Source organism: Pleuronectes platessa, chromosome 18 (genome assembly GCF_947347685.1).
Source record: "Pleuronectes platessa chromosome 18, fPlePla1.1, whole genome shotgun sequence".
Classification (NCBI taxonomy): Eukaryota; Metazoa; Chordata; class Actinopteri; order Pleuronectiformes; family Pleuronectidae; genus Pleuronectes; species Pleuronectes platessa.
This window is the reverse complement of record NC_070643.1, coordinates 2,954,621-2,974,239: the sequence shown is the minus strand read 5'-3', so window position 1 is coordinate 2,974,239 and position 19,619 is coordinate 2,954,621. Positions and strand designations below refer to the sequence as shown.

The 19,619-nt window shown below is 40.8% G+C and overlaps 1 protein-coding gene across 1 annotated transcript; it reads right to left on the bottom strand.

The window, feature by feature from the left end:
- Positions 1-2,046: 2,046 nt before the first annotated feature.
- scin (scinderin) lies at positions 2,047-15,605 on the bottom strand. The gene is made up of 16 exons (XM_053447491.1): positions 15,287-15,605; positions 11,727-11,881; positions 10,573-10,734; positions 10,299-10,448; positions 9,404-9,490; positions 8,990-9,122; positions 8,784-8,872; positions 8,468-8,683; positions 6,333-6,454; positions 5,223-5,313; positions 4,436-4,606; positions 4,172-4,349; positions 3,332-3,453; positions 2,825-2,902; positions 2,687-2,747; positions 2,047-2,399 (listed from the first exon to the last, which is right to left on the bottom strand). The coding sequence occupies exons 1-16, from the start codon at positions 15,477-15,479 to the stop codon at positions 2,236-2,238; spliced, it is 2,172 nt and encodes a 723-aa protein (XP_053303466.1). The 5' UTR covers positions 15,480-15,605; the 3' UTR covers positions 2,047-2,235.
- Positions 15,606-19,619: the final 4,014 nt, after the last annotated feature.

Below are 19,619 nucleotides of genomic sequence, written 5' to 3'. Positions count from 1 at the left end.
AAATTGAGTAAATTGTTCGTTTTCATTAGCTGAGAATGAGTCCTTTATATCAACATTGGGAGCAGCTAGGTCCTCATCAAGGAACTTTTACGAGTCTATGCTATCTGAAGAGCACTGTTGGATCTCTTATATGCTAGGTAGGGGAGGATGGGGCGAGGAGTGAAGCCATCACTTAGACAATCTGCTGCCTGTTCATTCCGACATGTGCATAAACATGAAAGGTCTTGTAAAACAAGCATGTTCGTGCAGACAGAGATTATTTCTGATATGGAGCTAAAACACTCGTCTGAATGGTGAACTTTTATTGTTTACATTGTCTGACAGCAGTAGAACTGGAGGAGACGACCAGAGGCACAGGAAAGCAAAGTTAAAAGACAAACGATCGCAGGAAACAAACCATCAAAGGCAGAGACACTGGCCTGGACTTCCGTATGTCACTGCTGACTGGACGATCTGCAGTCTGGACTGGAAGTCTGGTGAATTAGGCGAGTGTTTGTAATGCAGAACTTTGAAGTTTTAAAACAGTGGGAGAGGGGGTACTCATGTCCAGGAGAATACACACACACACACACAGAGACAGACTGGGGGCAAACATGACACAGAGCAAAGATAAAGGACAGAGATGTTTCAAACTAAAGCTAGCATAAATTAGCCTTTACACAGTGGACACATGTAAACCAACTTGCTCTGTCATGCGCAGAAGGTGAGTAAGGACTATACCAGCTTGTGGTTTCATCCTGCTTCACACAGTGCTGCAGCCGAACAGCTCATCAGCTGTGTAGCCTGCAAACAGGTTCATTTTGTTTGTTTGGTGTCTAATTCAACAAGCTGAGGTGTAGGTTAAAGGGATAGACCTGAAGTATCACAAGTTCTCGCGAGACTCACAAGTTCCTGTGATACCGGCAGCAGTAACTAGGAGGAAGAAAACAGCTGACATTTAGGTTTTGAAGACACGGTGTAAATGACGCCGTTTTTATACGTTTAAAGAAGTGGTCACCCTGAACTTAATTTGTATTGGATTTGGCTGCAACGCTGTTTTCCCCTCAAAATCCAAAAGTGTTTCGTGGATTTTCTTGTTTGGGTGAACTATCCCTTATGTGTTTGGAAGTTAGATAAGAAAGAGACTTCAGCTGGGAAACTAATTTTGGCTGTTGTGAAGCAGACTGGTGTGGGGCTCAGTATAAGCTGTATGATCTGCTCATACACAGATTCAGTAACCAATGGCATTCTTAAACTAATGCAAAACTGTCATGATCCTATATAAAGTACATATACAGTGAGCATCATGGCAGACATTCTGACTTTTCCCTGGAAAGGCCCAGTTGTTCCTGTTTCCACTAACTCTGGCTCTGTTCTTTTCAAGAGTCCCAGTCATTAGGGCTGAGCAATAAAACAAAATCAATGATTATCGTAATTTAACTTTTATCAATAGCAATATAACAAATGTATATGGATGTAATGCTTATGCATTGTGCAAGCACAGTAAGGACGTCTAACACATAATTGATCTATCTCAGACTTGTAAAATGTGTTGCTTTTATGTAATCCTCTTCTCATAAAGACAACCCCTCCTCCTCCAAATAATGATGTGTCACTTTCTCTTTAGCAATTATATTCAAAGTAAAAGCACAACTTAGATGTGTTGCTGCTAAGCTGCATAGTAATCTGACTTACAGATGAAATTAATTTTGAAATGTTGTGAACTTGGATCTAAGGTTTGTGTCAGTTGCATAACAGACCTCTGAAATAGACAAAGTGCAATGAGTAACAACATGACCAATTTTAAAACAGATTCAGCTACATTATATAAATTTAACAAAAGGTAGATGTAGGTAAACCACGTAGGATGACTAATTAAAAAAATTATTGTAAAAAGCTCTGCACACAACGTCCATCAACAAAAAAGATCTGAGAGAATATTGTAGAACTGTTTGAGAAGGACTAACAAATAACAAGGAGTAAATCAGAAGTAGCCGTGAAGCATTAACACAAGCCAGGCAAACAGGCACATTTAGAACAGGCACTAAATTCATTAAAGGTTGAAAATTTCACTGCAAGGCTTTTATTCATGTGTGTGATCATATATCAACAAACATTATAACAGCAATGAATCATTTCTTAATACAGTTGCCAATAAAAGATTGATAATTTTAATTCTTGCATTCATTGCTTTTGACCCACTGATTACATAAAGGATGATATTTCAGTGTTTCTGGATGGAACGCTACATCTGCATTAAAGGGTCATAGACTTCAAACTCCAGGTGACTGATTCCCAGTGGGACGGGTCCCAGGCCAGGAACCACCCTGTGAAGGTGGGGGGCTCATGGCCTTGTCTCACCACCACCACAGAAGTAAGGTTGTCTCGGCCACTCGGGTCAGTCTCAATGTACTGTTTAGCTGCAGAGGAGACACAGTTTCACGTGTTAGTAGTGACCCCGTGTGGCGGTAGCAGGTAATTAAAATTCTATACAGAAATCCTGTGCACAGGTTTGGCTGATATATCTTTCCATGATATACATTTTAGACTGTGGAGGACTCAGAATGATGTTCACAAACAGATTTAAAACAAACACATTCATTCATTCCAAAAGAAAACAAGTATGAAGGATCAATTTCTGTTGCTCACAGAAACACTATTAAACCTAATGCAATTCTAAAGAAAGGATAAACTTCCAACTTCTCACCAGATTTGACAGATTCACTCTTCTCCACCTCGTTGGCGTCCTTACCAATCCAGACAAACACCTGCAACAGGGAATCTGCATGTTAGAGATCAGTTTGCCCAAAATTACTGGTCCAACATGTCTTACAAACATGAGTACCTGATCCCAGGCGTCCAGCAGCATCACATCATCTTCAGCCAGGTCATCCTGTGTAAACTCTCCAGGAACCTCGTCAATCTGCACACAACACGAGGACACAGGTTACAATATTATCCCTCTACATCCCATTTAACACTGCTGTAGTGTCTTACACAGATCGAGTTGGATTCACATGAGGAGTATAGCAGGTAACTTTAATGTTGTGAAGACATGTGACTGGAAAATAAGGATTTGTGCCTGTGATGAACTGCAGGTATTCAAATGAAATGGCGCATGCTAGCAGAATATAAGCTGTTAAGAAGCAGTAATTTAGACGAGAGAGTGATGATTAAAGAAATAAGTCATAAGTTAAGTTTTTAAGAGTGGGTTGTAATGTGTGCAAAATAAACATTTAACATCCCATTATAACGATAAGCAGAAACAGCAAATCAAAGCAGTTTAGTCAAGATTCATCAAAATGGAGGATAACTGTACGTAAATAGAGAATAATGTGGTTCAAATACTTACTATGAACCTGCCGGTCTTGTTGGAGCATCCAAACAGACGAGGAGGGTGAGTCATAATCTGACTCTCTAGTCTTTCTGAGGTCTGGTACTCTGTCTTCCCCCCTAGTGCATCCCAGAATTCATCTGCAACGGAAAAATACATCCTGTGACATTTTAGAAGTCAGAGTCAAAGGGAGGCTGTGTAACCCGATGGCCATATCCCTGCAAACGTGACTGCTGCAGTTTCAGATGTTGTCTGAGATTTGATCCATTTTCTGCAGGGGATGATGAGCAACAGACAAAACACACAGCTTTTGGAAATGACAGAAAAAGATACTATAAATATTCCATGTTATATTAAAGTAAAAATTTGACTCAAAAACGAAATAAACTCTCTCTCTCTCTCTGTTTGTGTGTGTGCTTCAGGTATTACTCATGTTGTGGGGACGTTAATTGGCTCACAGTCACATTATGGAGACGTCCCTTCCTCATGGGGAGAAAGATCATCTCACCATGAATGACATCATTACAATTTTAAGGTGAAGACATTAAGGTTGAGGTTAAGGTTTAGATTCAGGTTAGTGTAAGGTTTTGGGTTAAGCTAGTAGTAGCAATGGTTAAGGTTAGGGTCTGTAGGAAATCAATGTAAGTCAATATAATGTCCTCCGAAGACAACTGTGTGTGAGTGTGTGTGTGTGAGGTCAAGGTGTTACTATGTTGTGTGAAACAAAGTCTGTTAAACCAGTCATATTATAAGTGCTTATTTTGTATTCATGTCTGTGTATCACCTGTTCACATGCAGTTCCATCCCTTAGAAAGTAAACAGACAACATACATGACAAAGTCAAATGTGGATTATGACCTGGTTCACTCCCTTCCATGATGCTGTTGCTGCTGCACTTGAGCTCTTTTTCTATGTACTTGGCTCCTTTTACTTCTTCTTCACTGGACCCTTTGCCCTTCCATAAGTAGCCCCGACCATCAGCCATCTTCAGGAGGAAGGCGTCATTCGAGTTGAGACTCGTCGCTCTGGCATCAACCTGAAGAATACGTGAATTATAGCATGATTCAATTCAATTACAGGTGCCTGTGGTGAATGCAGTCCATACAGAAGGTAAATCCTCACCTCAGCGATCCTGGTGATGGTTGCCAGATTCTGGCGTACCTGAAAAAGGCGGGTTGGAGGTGGTGGGGCCTGGCCCCCGAGGCGGGACGTACCATTCTTATAAACAATGAGGGGTTTGTTTTTGAAGAGACAGAGCAGATGGGGAGGCTCCTTACCTTGGCACACTCTGACCTGAAGCCAAAAAAACAAATATCTCTGTGACAGTCCATTTTTTTGATATTTAAAATTGCCCAAATACCCATTGTGCAACATTACGAAATGCTGATGTTTAGCCGGTTGTGTTTATCACGGGCATCATCTTGAGCTGTTGGTTGTTCATACTACATGTATCCTATCTCCCCTCATCTTCAAAATGTGTTTGAAACACAGTTGAACAACAATGGTCTGCCAGAACCTTTTCGTTGCTTGAGAAACGCTCGGACTAAAAGTTCCTTTTCAACGTAACATTGGCTTAAGTTAACTTTATCATTATGATAATATTTGCTGATTAGCCCTCAACCCAAAGTACAGTTAAGATTGATAGGAAGTTCCTTGCACTAGATCAAAAGTCAGTAGTTACTAAGTTACCGCTAACTTATTTCAACTTTATCAAGTTACAATGGATGGTTAATTACATATTATTGCTCAGTGAGCCCAGTACACAAGACAAACACTATACTATTATAAGAAGATACATATATTTGTATAGTGTAATATGCTCATAATACTGGGTTGTTATGTTAATCAGCAAAGGGATAGCAGGCATCTTTTGCATGTGCTGTTCATTTTCATTTCATACAGGTTGTACCTGAACTGCAGACCCTCCAAGTAAACGATCCAGTTCTACAGTCAGGAACGCTGAGGCTGTTAGCTCATCCAAAGTGCAGCTGGCTCCCTGCCTACAGGCCACAAGGAGACATTAATACTGGATGTTTAGAACACACAAGAGTAAACTTTACAAGTGCACTAATCAATAATTCAAATAATTAGTGAGTCAAGTGAGTATCTGTAATGTAAAAGGAGTATCTTGTCATGAAGAATCCAGATAATTATCCCTAAGGAGCCGTCAGGGCTTTTTTGGTGTAAAAACTCTGAGAGGCTCACTGTAGACTACATGCACAGCACCATACCGCTTATGAAGATGGCGACTACCTAGAGAACACAGTGGAGAGTTCAGTGAATATCCCTTGTACGTTTGATGGTCTTCTGCACAATTTAAGTTACCAAATGCCATTAGATGTTAGCAGAGGTTACAGGGACAGTTTAGCTCGTTAGCATTATCAACTGTTTTGGCCATGTAATCAATGATACAGGCCGAACTTAAGGGTACACTGAGGCTAAAGTTAAATCTGAATACTATGAAAGCCCAGTTGATCAGACATCATTACCTCTATTCCTTTTTAAACTAAACACTGTCCCTTTTTACAACATAGGACAAGATGGAGATTATCTATGGTATGTTCTACAACACCAATGAATGCCTACTACCAGTTGTCGTTATCAGATGTTAGTGACCAATAGCAGATATATAAAAAAAGGCACACTGGCTGCTAAACCATTAGCATTATTACATATATGAACTGTGGTACTGTTTTAAGGCTCCAGTAATTTGTTAATGTTTTGTTAAAACAACTATTTAAGATTAAAACAAACAAAAAATGATAAAAAATTGCAAACTTTATGATAATTCTCTCTGGGTTTCTCACTGATAGCGACACCTTTTTCTAACAAGATGTATTATTATAAAGGTTCTGCTTTGTGAAGCTTTTAGCCGTGCTATTAGAAAAGTCAGAACCTATCAAATAGGTTGTGTAAACAGGACAGATGAACCAATATGAAAGCAGGAGCTGAGCATTAGAGTGTCAATCACATCTCACTCTGACCAAACCAGCTCAGTATTTATCTGGTGGTGTTGTACCAGGTGTAGATGATCTGCCTCTTCCCGTAAGTGTACAGGAGGATGTAACAGTCTCCACCGTAGAACTGTCCGTAGCTCTGTGGGTCAACTGGGACTCTGCCACTGCTCTCCACCCTCCAGATCTGCAAGAAACAAAAAGCACAAATTAAGCATAACGTCAAATTTTGTCGTGGTAGTCACCTGGTCATTTCACATAAAGACATAAAACACTAAACTATTAGATTGTTGTTGGAAGATGCAATGTACTTATCTCTGAGGCTAGATGTTCTTCAAGCTAGTCTTCAGGTACTGCTGACCTCACAGACACTGAGATATAATCAGTTAAACAGACTAGGGTTTCCATCCATCCATCATCTAAAGCAGGGGTCTTCAACGTTTTTCAGGCCAAGGACCCCCAAACTTGTGGATAGATGGAGCAGGGACCCACTACTATATATATTGTGTAAACATTTGTTTTATATTAAACTGGGCCTAGTGCCATATATACACATAGCTACCCTGTTATTGTGCATTCAATACTAAGCTATTCAAATATAACACAGGTTCATATATTCATGTTTTTATTTTAATTATACATGTAGAAGAGACAGTGAATCCTCAAGCCATTTGTGGATGGCACACATACTCCCACATTAGTGAGAAGTCGGACCCTGATGGGTTTCACACAACTTATCTAACCTTGGACGGATGGAGGTTGTCAGGCAGAGGGTCAAATAAGCCTCTCAATATGTAGGATGCATGTTAATGTGTATTTAAAGACATTTAAAGTTGTGGGAAAAAAATTGGTTAAAAAAAAAAAAAAAAATTATAAAAAATATAACAAATTGTCTAATCAACCAAATATTTCGAGACCCCCCTCTAGTACCTCCTGTTGAAGACCTCTGATCTAAAGTGCTTATCAGCGCATATTTGAGAGCCCATCCCAGCTGACATAAGTCAAGAGATGGGATACACTCTGTACAGGATTAATCAACCTGCAGTGGAGAAAAAAACAGAGCTCTAAGGAGAGTGACTTAGTCCAAAATAGTAAATATTAGACATATTCTTCAGAGCAACACCTTAATAAATTAAAGCTGCAAGCAGCGTTGGTCTGGCCCTCGCAGTCTGCACGTGTCAGGCTGTGGTGTAGCTTCAGTGTAGTGTAGGTTGGTTTACCTGTCTTGGTATACCGTTATGTGTTTACACAGTGCATAAAGGAGTTCAATTTCACATCCTGTTGAGGTGTGCATCCTGTTCCTACGGGTGGTGCTATGATATGTAAAATGTTGTCATTTACAGTAATTGTGGTTAAACCAGTTCATGTTTACATGTAAAGATTGGATGTTTGTATGGTCAAATTAGTGGGACTTCCTCTTTCATCTTAATATGACCATTGACATTCTGTTGAAGGAAAACATAAGATTCGCACAAATTTCACTAATTAAACTTCAACATTATCCCACTTACATCTTCAATGTCTTTTGATTGCACTAAGTTGATAATATTATTCTGTAGGAGGAGTTCATGTAAGTAGAATACCAGCAAATAGCCAAAACCAAGCAGGAATTGTACATTAGAAATAAAATGGGCAACTTTCTGTTTGATTTAAGGTACTTAATAGAAATTTGTCTGCGTGCAACGGGTCGAACAACGACCTGTTGCACGCAGAAACATTGAAATAGGATGCCTCACCAGTACACGCCCGCTGAAAAAATTTGTGTGAATTGCCAAAAATGACCACTTAATCCAGTCTTGGCATGAGACATATGCCCAATGATTTTCATATATTTTGATAAAAACTTGCCGAAGGGCTGCACTTTTGAGTCAATTGGGCACAATCATGCGCAAAAATTATTGTAATTCAATAAAGTCCTTGCAGCAGTAGCTGCTCTGAACCCTCGACACAGAGAGCCTTGTGTCAGTCATGACTGCAAGTCATAGATGGTAAATGGTCCATATTTATAAAAGCTTAGTCTTGATGACCACTCAAAGCACTATACAGTACCATGCCATTCACCCATTCACACACACATTCATACAGTGCATCTATAAGCAGCACTTTCAGGTTCAGGACGATCACTCTATCCTGCTATCTATTCACCAGAATGTCATTAAATGTAGCAACGTCAACCACACAGCGTTGGCACGGTTCTGACCTGTGTGTCTCCACTCCCATTATCCACCATGTTGTACTTGGCTGCCATTTGGTGGGACTCGTGGAGCTTAGATGCATCAAACGCCACCTGCTGGATCTTTGCGATTCTTTCCTTGACAGACACCTTCCCGAAACCCTCACTTTGATCTTTGTCCTTCCAAACCAGGAAGAACTGCTTGAACAGGGGAGTCTCACCTCCCTCTGGCAGCACCTGGATCTGTAGGACCATCAGCAGCGACACTTTTAATAATAGATCGGCTGTAAATTTCACAAAAGGAAACATGGTGAAATAATAGAAATACAGTAGATAAGTGAACCTGTGTGTTTGCGGGGTAGCCCATCTGTTTGATGAAGCCCTCAGCTGTTTTCATGGCCTCTTTTCTTTCACTGGGGTTGGCGTTATGCCCTGTGGAGATACATGAGGTGAGATCATTGTGGACATGACAAACCCAAACAGCCAATCTGCAGTCACAAGGACAACAAGCCATTCAAAGGGAAGGAGAGAGTGAAAATGTCCGATCACCTTTCCATACAAATATCATCTTGTTTTTGCCATGATCCAGGATGAAGCATTCATCTGATAGCAAGTCACTCTGGTCAAATGGGTTTTCCTCTCTCACAGCTGTAACTTTCATGGATCCTGATGCATCTGATATCTGACAAACACGACAGTGTGCTCATTCGAGAACCACCTGTAAAAACATCTGACATCTCCACAACATTTGATGTTGAGAGGCATATATGAGTGATCTGAATGACATCTATGAATAGTCGGAGCAAACAATGGTTTATAGGTTTTCATTTGACTTGATAGGATGACTCACTTTATATTACCTGTTAAATGTAGGAAGTGTAATTATTAAAGAAGATTGTTGTGCCTCTTTAGTTAAATGTGTGTGTGTGTGTGTGTGTGTGTGTGTGTGTGTGTACTTTATACCATGTAAAGTTTAGCCATTTTCCTGTTGGACATGTCAGCCACATCATCATCATCTCCCTCTGCCAGCTCTGGCTTGACTCCAAGGACCTGTTGTTATCATAAGACATTAATCCATCTAAGATAACCTGTTAAATACATTGACACAGAATATATTACAGCAGTGGTCACTATGAAGTACACCACAATGCCAAATGGAAAATATTTGGTTAATAAAGAAATTCACCAGAGTGCTGATTTGTAAAAACAGAGTCAGCCGTCACTCGCCAGTTTGTTGTGAATGGCATAAGATAAGGTAGGATTTAAAGGATGCTTAAAAGAAAAATAAAGATTGAGACAACTTCTATGAGCTGCATTTGAAATTCAGGATGTGGTTAGCCTAGCTTAGGACTTGAGGCAGGGAACCGTAGGCTGTAGGGTGAGCCTTGCTGTCATTGAAGTCTAAAGAAATATGAACACACACATTTGTACTTAATCTATACAGAAGTAGAAATGTAAAAAAATATATATTATGCAACCAAACAACAGTATCTAATACCACACTGGTTATTCTAAAAACTATTTCGACACTGGTTAATGTATTTTTACATGTTTAGTTCGACCAGCCGCTTCAGAGTTTTTGCTAAAGACATTGTTACATTTTAGCTTAGGAACAGAGCATGGTCCTTTGGGTCGTCTCTCTGGTTTTTCGAAAACTAACATTTAGCATCTTCCAGATCTGATGGTGCTCCTCATTGGATTGAGTTAACAAAAGCTTAAATGAACCTTTTAAGAGTATTTCGGTCGAACAGAACTCAATCTGCTGAGGAAGCCTGAGATGTGGCTGAGGTCAATACCTTTCACTTCGAATATTCACAGTCCTGTCTCTGAACTTACGACAGAGTGAAATTAGACTCACATCAGTTAATGTGGACGGTTCACTTCCCTCTTCTATGACCACCACTTCCGGGCGGCCATTTCTCTCGTTGTCACGGATTCCTCTGGCCACTTGTACTGCCTTCAGTCTTTCAAAGTGGTTACACTTGGACCCACACCATTGATATATCTTCTAAAGGGATATAAGTGCACAGGTAGACAGGGAATCGCTACAAACATTAACATTAACTAAAAATCATTTAGATCAACAAACATGCAAACATGTTACAATTTTATATTTAACACTGTGTCCTGACATTTCCAAGGTCAACAATGAAGCAGTCTCCACTATTAAAGCTGGCCCAGCTGAAGGGGACCTGGGTGGCCCTGACCACGCGCCGGCCCTTGATGTGGAGGAGTCTCTGAGCTGAAAGGTCATTGGTGACCACATGGTGGAATCCTGAGGCAACACCTCCTGTCTGAGGGGAAGAAAAAACAAAATGCTTTCAGTTTCTCCCAGACACTTAGACTCCAACTTCCCCTCATTGCCCATGAGTCAGTGTTCCCTCTAGTCAAGTATGATACTGTAATGGGATTAATGGAGGGGAAAAGCTTTGCTTCAACCTTGATTCAAACTTTAATAAACATAATGTTAAGGATTTTTGCATTTAAGATGAAGATAGTTATTAATTTGTGGTGATCTATGAACTTAATGATTCTGCTTAAACTTGCTCAGCATCCTAATATTTGCTTATTGGTGCTAAACACAGATTACAGCAGGCACTGATGGGAATGAAAATTTATTTAGCAGGTTGTCATCAACCAAAGGACAAACTTAAATTTGAATCTGATAATGGAAGTATAGTAGAATTTGGGCGAACCCCAAACTTTAGCTATTTATCCTGAAGGTGTAGTGAATGTTTGTGATCCGTTTTATGTTTTTTGAGAGATCAGAGTGGAGGACTGACAAACCCTTGAACTTGCTTATACTTGTGCAGCCAACAGGCTGCATACTGCATCTAGTCAGAAAGGTAAGCTAAGGATTTTTCATGTCTTCATGAGTATGTTCAGTCCCTCAATAGTTGTGGAATAAAATACAGTCCCACTTAAGTTGTCAAGATCTGAATCTGTGCTGTTTTACACAAACTTTGATCATGAGGAAAATTTCTCAGTAACTAATGTCTAGACTGCCACATTTTGTGTGAGAATGAAAAATAAGTATTCCTGATGTGATGGCAATCCGATGACCTTTCCTTTAACAACACCATCAGACACGAATCTTGGAGCATTTCAGATGCAATGGACGGATTGCCATAAAAAGGTTAAGTGTGTACCCTGAAACTTGTAATATGGAATGCAATGAACATTGTATCTGTTCAAGTGGGGCATTAGCCTTATAGGTAAAAAGGTTCAGTCACAGCTAAACACACTTCTCAGTTAACACGATTTTAAGAATAAATTGGATCCATACTTGGTAAGTGATTCCTCCCTTGAAGTAGCTGGTGAAGGCCGTGGATTCAACACCCTGCAGTTCTCTGTACTGCACCGCCTTTCCACCCAGGTAGTCGTCCAGCTGCACAGTGAAGATGGCTGCAGCGGCGCTCTCATCCTGACTGCACTCCTTTCCTTTAAAGACCAAACACAGGCTCACTCAGAAACTGAGGACAATAATCAGATTCCGCTTGAGATGCAGTGTATATGAGAAGCTGATCTTGAGCTTGTGCAGTGACCTTATTTCTTGTATTTTTTGGAGACAAGACACAAAACTTTGTTACTTTTGGTAGGAATAAAAACAGCTGGTGTTCAAGCAGTGTTAACAGATTAATTGGTCACACACTTTAATTGAGAAACCGAACAGGGTTTGACAAAGCTGCACTGTCATATGGGAGTGAAATAACAGGAACATTGTCCGCGTGACAAAACCAGAAATGCAAACGCAAACAAATATGTCTCAATATTTTGGTTACCACTGTACTTAGTAACTTCCTTAAACACAAAGACGTTATGGAGCTATGTGCTGACCATGCAGCATCAGATTCAGTCCAAAGCTTAAAAACCTACCACCACCGCCAAAAAACACCAAATACTATGCTGTGTCTATTTTCTAGTCAATAAGAAAAACATACATGGGGATGGGGCATTGTGATGGGTGGTAAATGGCTGCATGTGTACCCAAAAGGCTTCATTCAGAATATTAACATATTGGAAAAAAACTAAGATAAAGTATTAAATGATATGCCAAAATTACTTAATTTCCAATTATCTGTCTTTATGAGTATGATAAACTCTCTCTCAGTTTGTTAGTGGACACATGGAATCCATTCAACTTATCCATAAAAGATATATGTTGCAAAATATTGTTAACTTTTTTCATAGGAATGATGATGCGGTTTTTCCATTGATCAGATTTAGTCAGTCATCAGGCAGATTTTAATGCGAATCTTCTGAAGTTGGGGGGAGGTTAGTCAGGTAGCATATGTTACTAAGGTGACCTATCTGGTTAACAGTGAGACAGTTCTCTGGTACCTGGAAAACCTGAGTTAAAGATTCAGTGTGTAGAATTGAGTTTGAACTTGTATGTTGCAGCTGATTCCCCCTCACCTCACCCTCCCCTTCCAAACATGAGAAACCTGTGGTAGCTTCCAATTGTAATAAAAATTCAAAAGGTTTTTAGTTTGTCCAGTTTGGCCTACTGGAAAAAACATGGCTTTCACCTGAATCTTACACACAACCTATAAGGCTTAATTCATGTCAGAGGCTGCAGACACAATTAGACTTCCATTAAAAAACTAAATGAATCTAGAAAACATAATTTTAAAAGATCAGTGTGTAAGATTTAGACAGTTACCTTTTAATTGCCCCTGCAGGCCACCGTAGATTTGAAGGCATAGACTAATGGGGAGAGTGAGGTATTCAGATAGTTGCAATCGGCTACCTCACCAATGGATTTCACTAAATCCCATACACACTGGTGCTGTGAATATAATATTCCTGCTCAAGGGAAAAACTCAAGAATTCTCAATGACTATTATATTTAATTTTCCAACTTAGTGTTATCAATTTGAGATGTTGAGACTGGGGTAGGATGGGATGGGTGTGTTTACAGTGGTCATTGTAAAGCTGAGGGATACCTCTTTTTTATCTCCTTTCGAGAAGTATCTTAGGGATCATATTCTATCAACTAAAGAGTATAAAATACATTTAAAATAACTAGCTTTAAATTACTTGATTTAATGAATGCATCTTTATAATTGTGAATAATATGTTGTGTGAAATTCCCTCATCTGAAGTTTTATGAGACAAATGGAGAAATGATGATGCAGAAACTATTGCCCACGATGCTAGTGGGTTGTGGGTGACTGCTGTTTCAGCACAGTTCCGCTTTTTCTCAGTCACTATGCATTTACACCAGCTGTGGGCAAAGTGTTTGGTCTTCCTGTGGGACTTCACACAGGAAGCAAGGGTGCATTTCCATTTGCATGATGGTTATTGATTGATGCTGATGGGTTCTTAGACTGAAGACAAGAGCAAGTGAACATCTTGGCTGTATTGATGTTATTCTCCCAGAGGTGAAAACTAGGGCTGTGAAATGATTAAAATTTTTAATCAAATTAATCACAGGTTTCTATGGATTAATCATGATTAATCACATTACCGATTTTTTCGGAATATTTTTGTGAAAACAAGATTTATGACATTTAACTTTTCTTTTGTGCTGCAACTCAGCAGTTCTTCAGCAGTTATCATTGCTTTTCCATATGGAACATTAATATAATCTTCATCCTAAACAGAATTCGGGTTCCTTAGCCATTGTGTGGTTGAATAAAACTTTTTTTTTTAAATTAAACAGAAATTATTTGAGCTTCTTAGCCATAGGATGGTTGACATTTTTTATATTTTTTGTCACACAACCATTAACCACACCATGATACAATCTAATGCCTCTAAAGGCCCTCTTAGCTACTCAGTCTTTAGCCAGTTGGTGAGGCAAACTAACTTGTTCAAATTCTCTGACAGTAAAGCTGACCGCTTCTTTTGCACAATGTGTCCGGCGAGTGAGTCTGGTTTGGCGCATTCCACTTGAACGCCCCTCGCCGCAACACATGCTTCGCGTTGCGGTGGTTAGGCGGGTATTGCTACGGTGAAACGATAACGTCTTCTCGCAGAGTGTGCATATCACCTTGGTTTTACTGAATGTTCGATCTTTGTTTTTTTGGAACACGATCTTCCCGTCCAGAAGGTCCTCAGGTTCATCAGAATTATCCATGTTGTTTGTTTGTTTGAATGGCAGCTGCCGTCTGACTGCATTAGAGCGGCGACTAGTGCAGAGGCGGCGGAATTGGAAGGTCCTTCTGCGCATGCGTTAAATGCGTTAAAAAAAAAAAACGAATTAATCCTGTAATTTAATCATAACGCGTTAACGCGTTATTTTTCACAGCTCTAGTGAAAACAAATAAAATTGTATCACATGTGCATGATCTTTATACAAGAAGTCCTTTTTTGTTTTGTAATGCAAATAACTGAGGTGAGTACTTTTCCACTGAGAGTAACACAGTACAAACAGTCTGCACTTGTTCTAACACACGGACCCGGAGCTGATTTGCTTTCAAAGTAAGCTAACTGTAAAAACAGCTCACAGGACACTTGTCAGTGTGTTGTTGTGTCACCCTGACTGCATCCCAAGGATCAGTGAGGGTGCAGTCAAACTGGAAAAGCAGACACCAAAGTTTGCCTTAGCTGCAAACATCACTTCTTGGTAGAAATTTCAACCCGAGTCACTGAAGATACACTCCAGCAGGACTGCATGACGATCATTTCTTCTTAGTCACACTATCTCCATGTTGCATTTCTTTGGATTAGTCTGAGGAAGCCACTGTCTCTCTCAACCTGGAGGACTTTTTCCAAACCACTTGCTCCCATTGCATTCAAATGGCCTTAAACGCTTTTAGGTCTGAGTGTCACTCATTTCACCTCTGGAAAAAAAGATGGAAAAAGAAGTGGACCCAGAAGAGAAGGTCCAGGGACACTTACCCAGCCAGTAGTGCAGGTTGTAGGAGAAGCTGTTTCTCTGTGCAACAGTGCTGAGAATCACATAAGCATCTCCGGTGTAAAAGTTTCCATGTAAGCTCTCGGACACAGGGACCAGCTCTAGGTTTTCGATCCTCCAAATTTGCAGCCCGGTTGCCTTGCCTGCACTTGTGAACTCTTTGTGGTGGAGCACCATGTCTGCCGCTGCTATAAGGCTCTGAGGACGAGTGAGGATCCCTGTTGAGGAGAGAGGAGGGTGAGAGGAAAGGGAACACACTGCTGCTCTGTTTTCTAAGGACTGACAGACTGAGTCTGTAGTGGGAGTGTCTCTCCATGCCTTTACACACAAACACTGGGTGTGTCTACTGCCTGCCAAAATACACACACCAGCTTCCTCATATAGAGATTCATGAATTGAGATTTTTATAAGCACAAGCACTTATACAACTACCATTGATTTGCTGAGATCAAATTTATTATCAACTAAATTAGTTTTTATTCTTATAGTGAATTATTTATTGTAATTTGTTTATAATGTATATAATCAGAACATAATAAATGTTATGCATCCAAAGCTGTCTAAGGAGCCAACATGTATTGATTAAAGATTTTTTTTGGAGCCACATGAGTGTAGCAGCATTGATTATAACCTAGACAACACTTAGCCATTACCTTTAAATTAAATAATTTATGCTGACTCCAAAAAGTTACAAAGATACGGCCATTTCAGGTGGAGCTGCAGCGAATTCAGAGGCTCACTCTAAAGGCCAATGTATGCTTCTCTGAGTCCGTTAAGGACGGACGGACGGACGGATCGGACGGACACTTTTTGATTTATAGTTCTCTGTTGCTGACGGTTCCCCGATTTAGTTTTTTCCGAACTGCGTTGCTAATTCAGCAGCTTGAAGCTACACGGAGGCAGCTAGCTCCCCCCCCCCAGCTTCCACACACAGTCAGCAGGGACTCCCGATACTAACTACTACCAAGTGTTTGCTTCTAACCTGTCGGTGTTTGAGAAACAGTGTCATGATAGCCGTGGAATTAAAGTCGTGACAGCAGGTTTTTGCGCTGTTACCACCGCAGTTAGCATGGTGGCTAGGACGCTAGCGCGGTTATGAAAGTTCGTTATAACCGTATGTGACCGTACACACATGCCGTCAGGGCTCTAACCAGCCACCGTCAGCCGGACAACTCCGCTGGCTTAACACACTTGTCACATTAATCGTAGAATCGTAGTTGTGTTTGGGTTTATTGTGATATAGGAAATGAGACAGGAAGTTTGAGGTCCGGAAATGATGTCGTTCCGAAATACTGTCGTTAGCGGACCAATCACAGCCAATGGCTATCCGTAGGCTCTCCGCCATGCCGACATGTAGTTAGAAAAATCAGAGCTGCACGAAAAGCTCTCCGCGGAGCCCGGAGAAGGCGTTCCACGGCAAAGAAGGCGGTCCTATCGGTCCGTGTCCGTCAAAACGGAGAAGCATAAATTGGCCTTAAGAAAAAACGTAACTTGATCCGGATCAATCAGATTTACAGAATCAGCAGCAGGTGATCAGGGATGAGCTTAAACCCGGAGCTTCACCTGCTCTTATTATGAGAAACAGAGGTGGCTAGCTGGATGTGTTATAAGTGATGTATTTTATTGCTTAACCGGTTTGCTGTGAGTATGAGACCTAATAATCTCTCTGAAAAATGCAAACGGCTTGTTGCCACAGTCATTTAGACACATTTTGCGGCAGGCTTAGCATTGCTGAGCAGTTCGAAGAAGGCCGCAGGATTGAAATATTGTGTGAGGTTGTTTTATTAGACTCTGGATTCAATTTTTTTCCCCCAATAGGCACCCCCACACCCCCAGCAATGCCCCCCCCAATACATTTTATCACAAGCTGCCACTGGTTGATACCACTGCTCCACTCCAAGATCACTTCTGCACAGACTCTCGATCCAAAGGATGTCAAAAGCACATGACAGGGACACATCGTCTATGATGCAGACGTTAGCTTTCTGACAAGAGCCCAGGCCCGTAAAATGGCTCAGGATGTTGACTTCATTGGATTGCTCTTTGTTTCTGTTTTGTCCGAAGACAAGTCTCCTCCTGTTAGTTGGTCAGTGGACAGTACCTCAACAGACCCAAAAGAATTGACACTCAATTACTGCTCCTGCAGTGTCACTGTGAGGCTCATCTGATGTTTTGATGCACAAGTGTGTTGCACAGTCTGGTCAGGCAGCAGTTGATTCAGGTGTGGACTGGGACACAGTTTACCAGATAGTTATTCCTGGTGTTTGTTTGCAGCAAGTGCTAGCATTAGCCCATGGACATCCATTGTCTGGTCATCTAGGTGTCACTAGGACATATGACCAGATCCTGAAGCATTTATTCTGGTCAGGAATGAAACCTGATGTGATGAGTTTCTGTAAGACTTGCAGCACTTACCAAGTTATGGGTAAACCAAACCAGATAGTGCCTCCTCCCATATGCACCCTCTCCCTGCTGTTGGTGAGCCATATCATTGTTGAATGTGTTGGTCAGTTTACTAGACCCTAGTCTAGTAACTAGTTTTAGCTGACAGTGATGTGTATTTCAGCCATACCTTTTGTCCTTGCATGTATGTGGGAACGGGGATGCATCTGCGGTTGGCCATCCTCCCATTCCTGGTGGCTGTGCGGACCAATGTCACCCTAGGTGGGACTGAACTGAGGGGACAGCCACGTCCTCCTCCTGAGAGGGAAACAAAGGGGGTTGGAATCCATATATAATGTTGAACGGAGTCATACCTGTGGAAGAGCTGGTGAGGGGATTATGGGCATATTCAACCCAAGCTAGATGGAAACTCCAGGATAAGGGATGTCGGGCAGTTACACAGCGTAACACGCTTCCAAATCCTGGTTGGCCCGCTTGGTCTGCCTGTTGGATGGAAGTGATAACCGGAGGACAAGCTGACTGAAGATAAGCCAGGTTCTTGTGATCAGTTCACACTATGAATGGAAGTACCACCACCAGTAGCTCCTGCTTAACTACATCATAATTCTGTTCATCTGGAGATAGACGATGAGTCAATTCCATCACATTCTTCACTTTGGTGGGGTCTTCCCTTACTTGACCCCTCTCCACGATGTAGCTGGGAAAAGTGACAGACGGTGTGTGGAAAGAGCATTTCTCTGCCTTAATAAACAACCTGTTGGAGAACAGGTTGTTTATTAAGCACCAACCTGACCTGTTGTTTATGGTCTTGCAAACTCCTGGAGAAGATGAGGATATCATCTTAATACACAAACACAAATTGATTAAGCATATCACGGAGAACAACATTTACAAAATTTTGGAAAACAACAAGGGCATTTGTGAGGCTGAACGGCATCACCCGGATCTCAAAGTATCCCAGGGGGGTATTGAAGGCCATTTTCCACTCATCGCCCGCCTAGATGCAGGCTTCATGCAGGGGACCAAATGCTGAATCAATCAGGGGATGTGGATACTTATTTTTAACGGTGAGATTGTTGAGGGCTCGAAGGTCAATACAGGGTCGCAGGGAGCCATATTTCTTTTTAACAAAGAAGAAACTGGCCCCCACAGGGGATGAAGATGGTCTATTGCAGTGGTCACCAACCTTTTCAAGCATTAGATAATTTTTTAATCCCAACCCCAAACCAAGATCTACCACCCTGACATCTTCCAAAAACCAGACTTACAAGGGTCATGTTTATTATTTTTATAATTTCTGTAAACGGCTGAATGTACGAGCATAAATATACACAAAGAAAATCAGTTATACAACTTTATATTTTCAATGTACAATATTTAGCTTCTCAGTTCAACAATATACACTCCTGATCAAAATCTTAAGACCAGTTAAAAAATTTCATGAATTTGCATTTTGCACTTTTGAATCTTAGGAAGGTTCTAAGTAGAGTTTCAAAATGCAAAAAGAAGAAATGGGAACAAGAGCCAAAAAGTTGTGAGCAGGCAATTTATTGAAAACAACAATTTAACTGAAGTAGGCTGTTCATCAGCTGATCACCAACGCAGTCAATGATCAGATGCTCAAATGGTCGTTCAGCAACTGGTATGGGATACAGAGGGGCAGGCTTAATTATCTGATTTGGTTTTCCCGTCAATTGACATATACAGTTAGGTCCATAAATATTTGGACATTGACACAATTTTCATCCTTTCGGCTCTGTACACCATAGGGCTGCAGGATATATCGGCTATGTAGGATATATCGATATAATTTCCACGGGGATACAAGATTTGACAATATCGTTTATATCGATATATGCGTTAAAATGGTCAGTTTCGCCTCAAGCGTCTGCGTTTGCCTTGGGAGACTGTGAG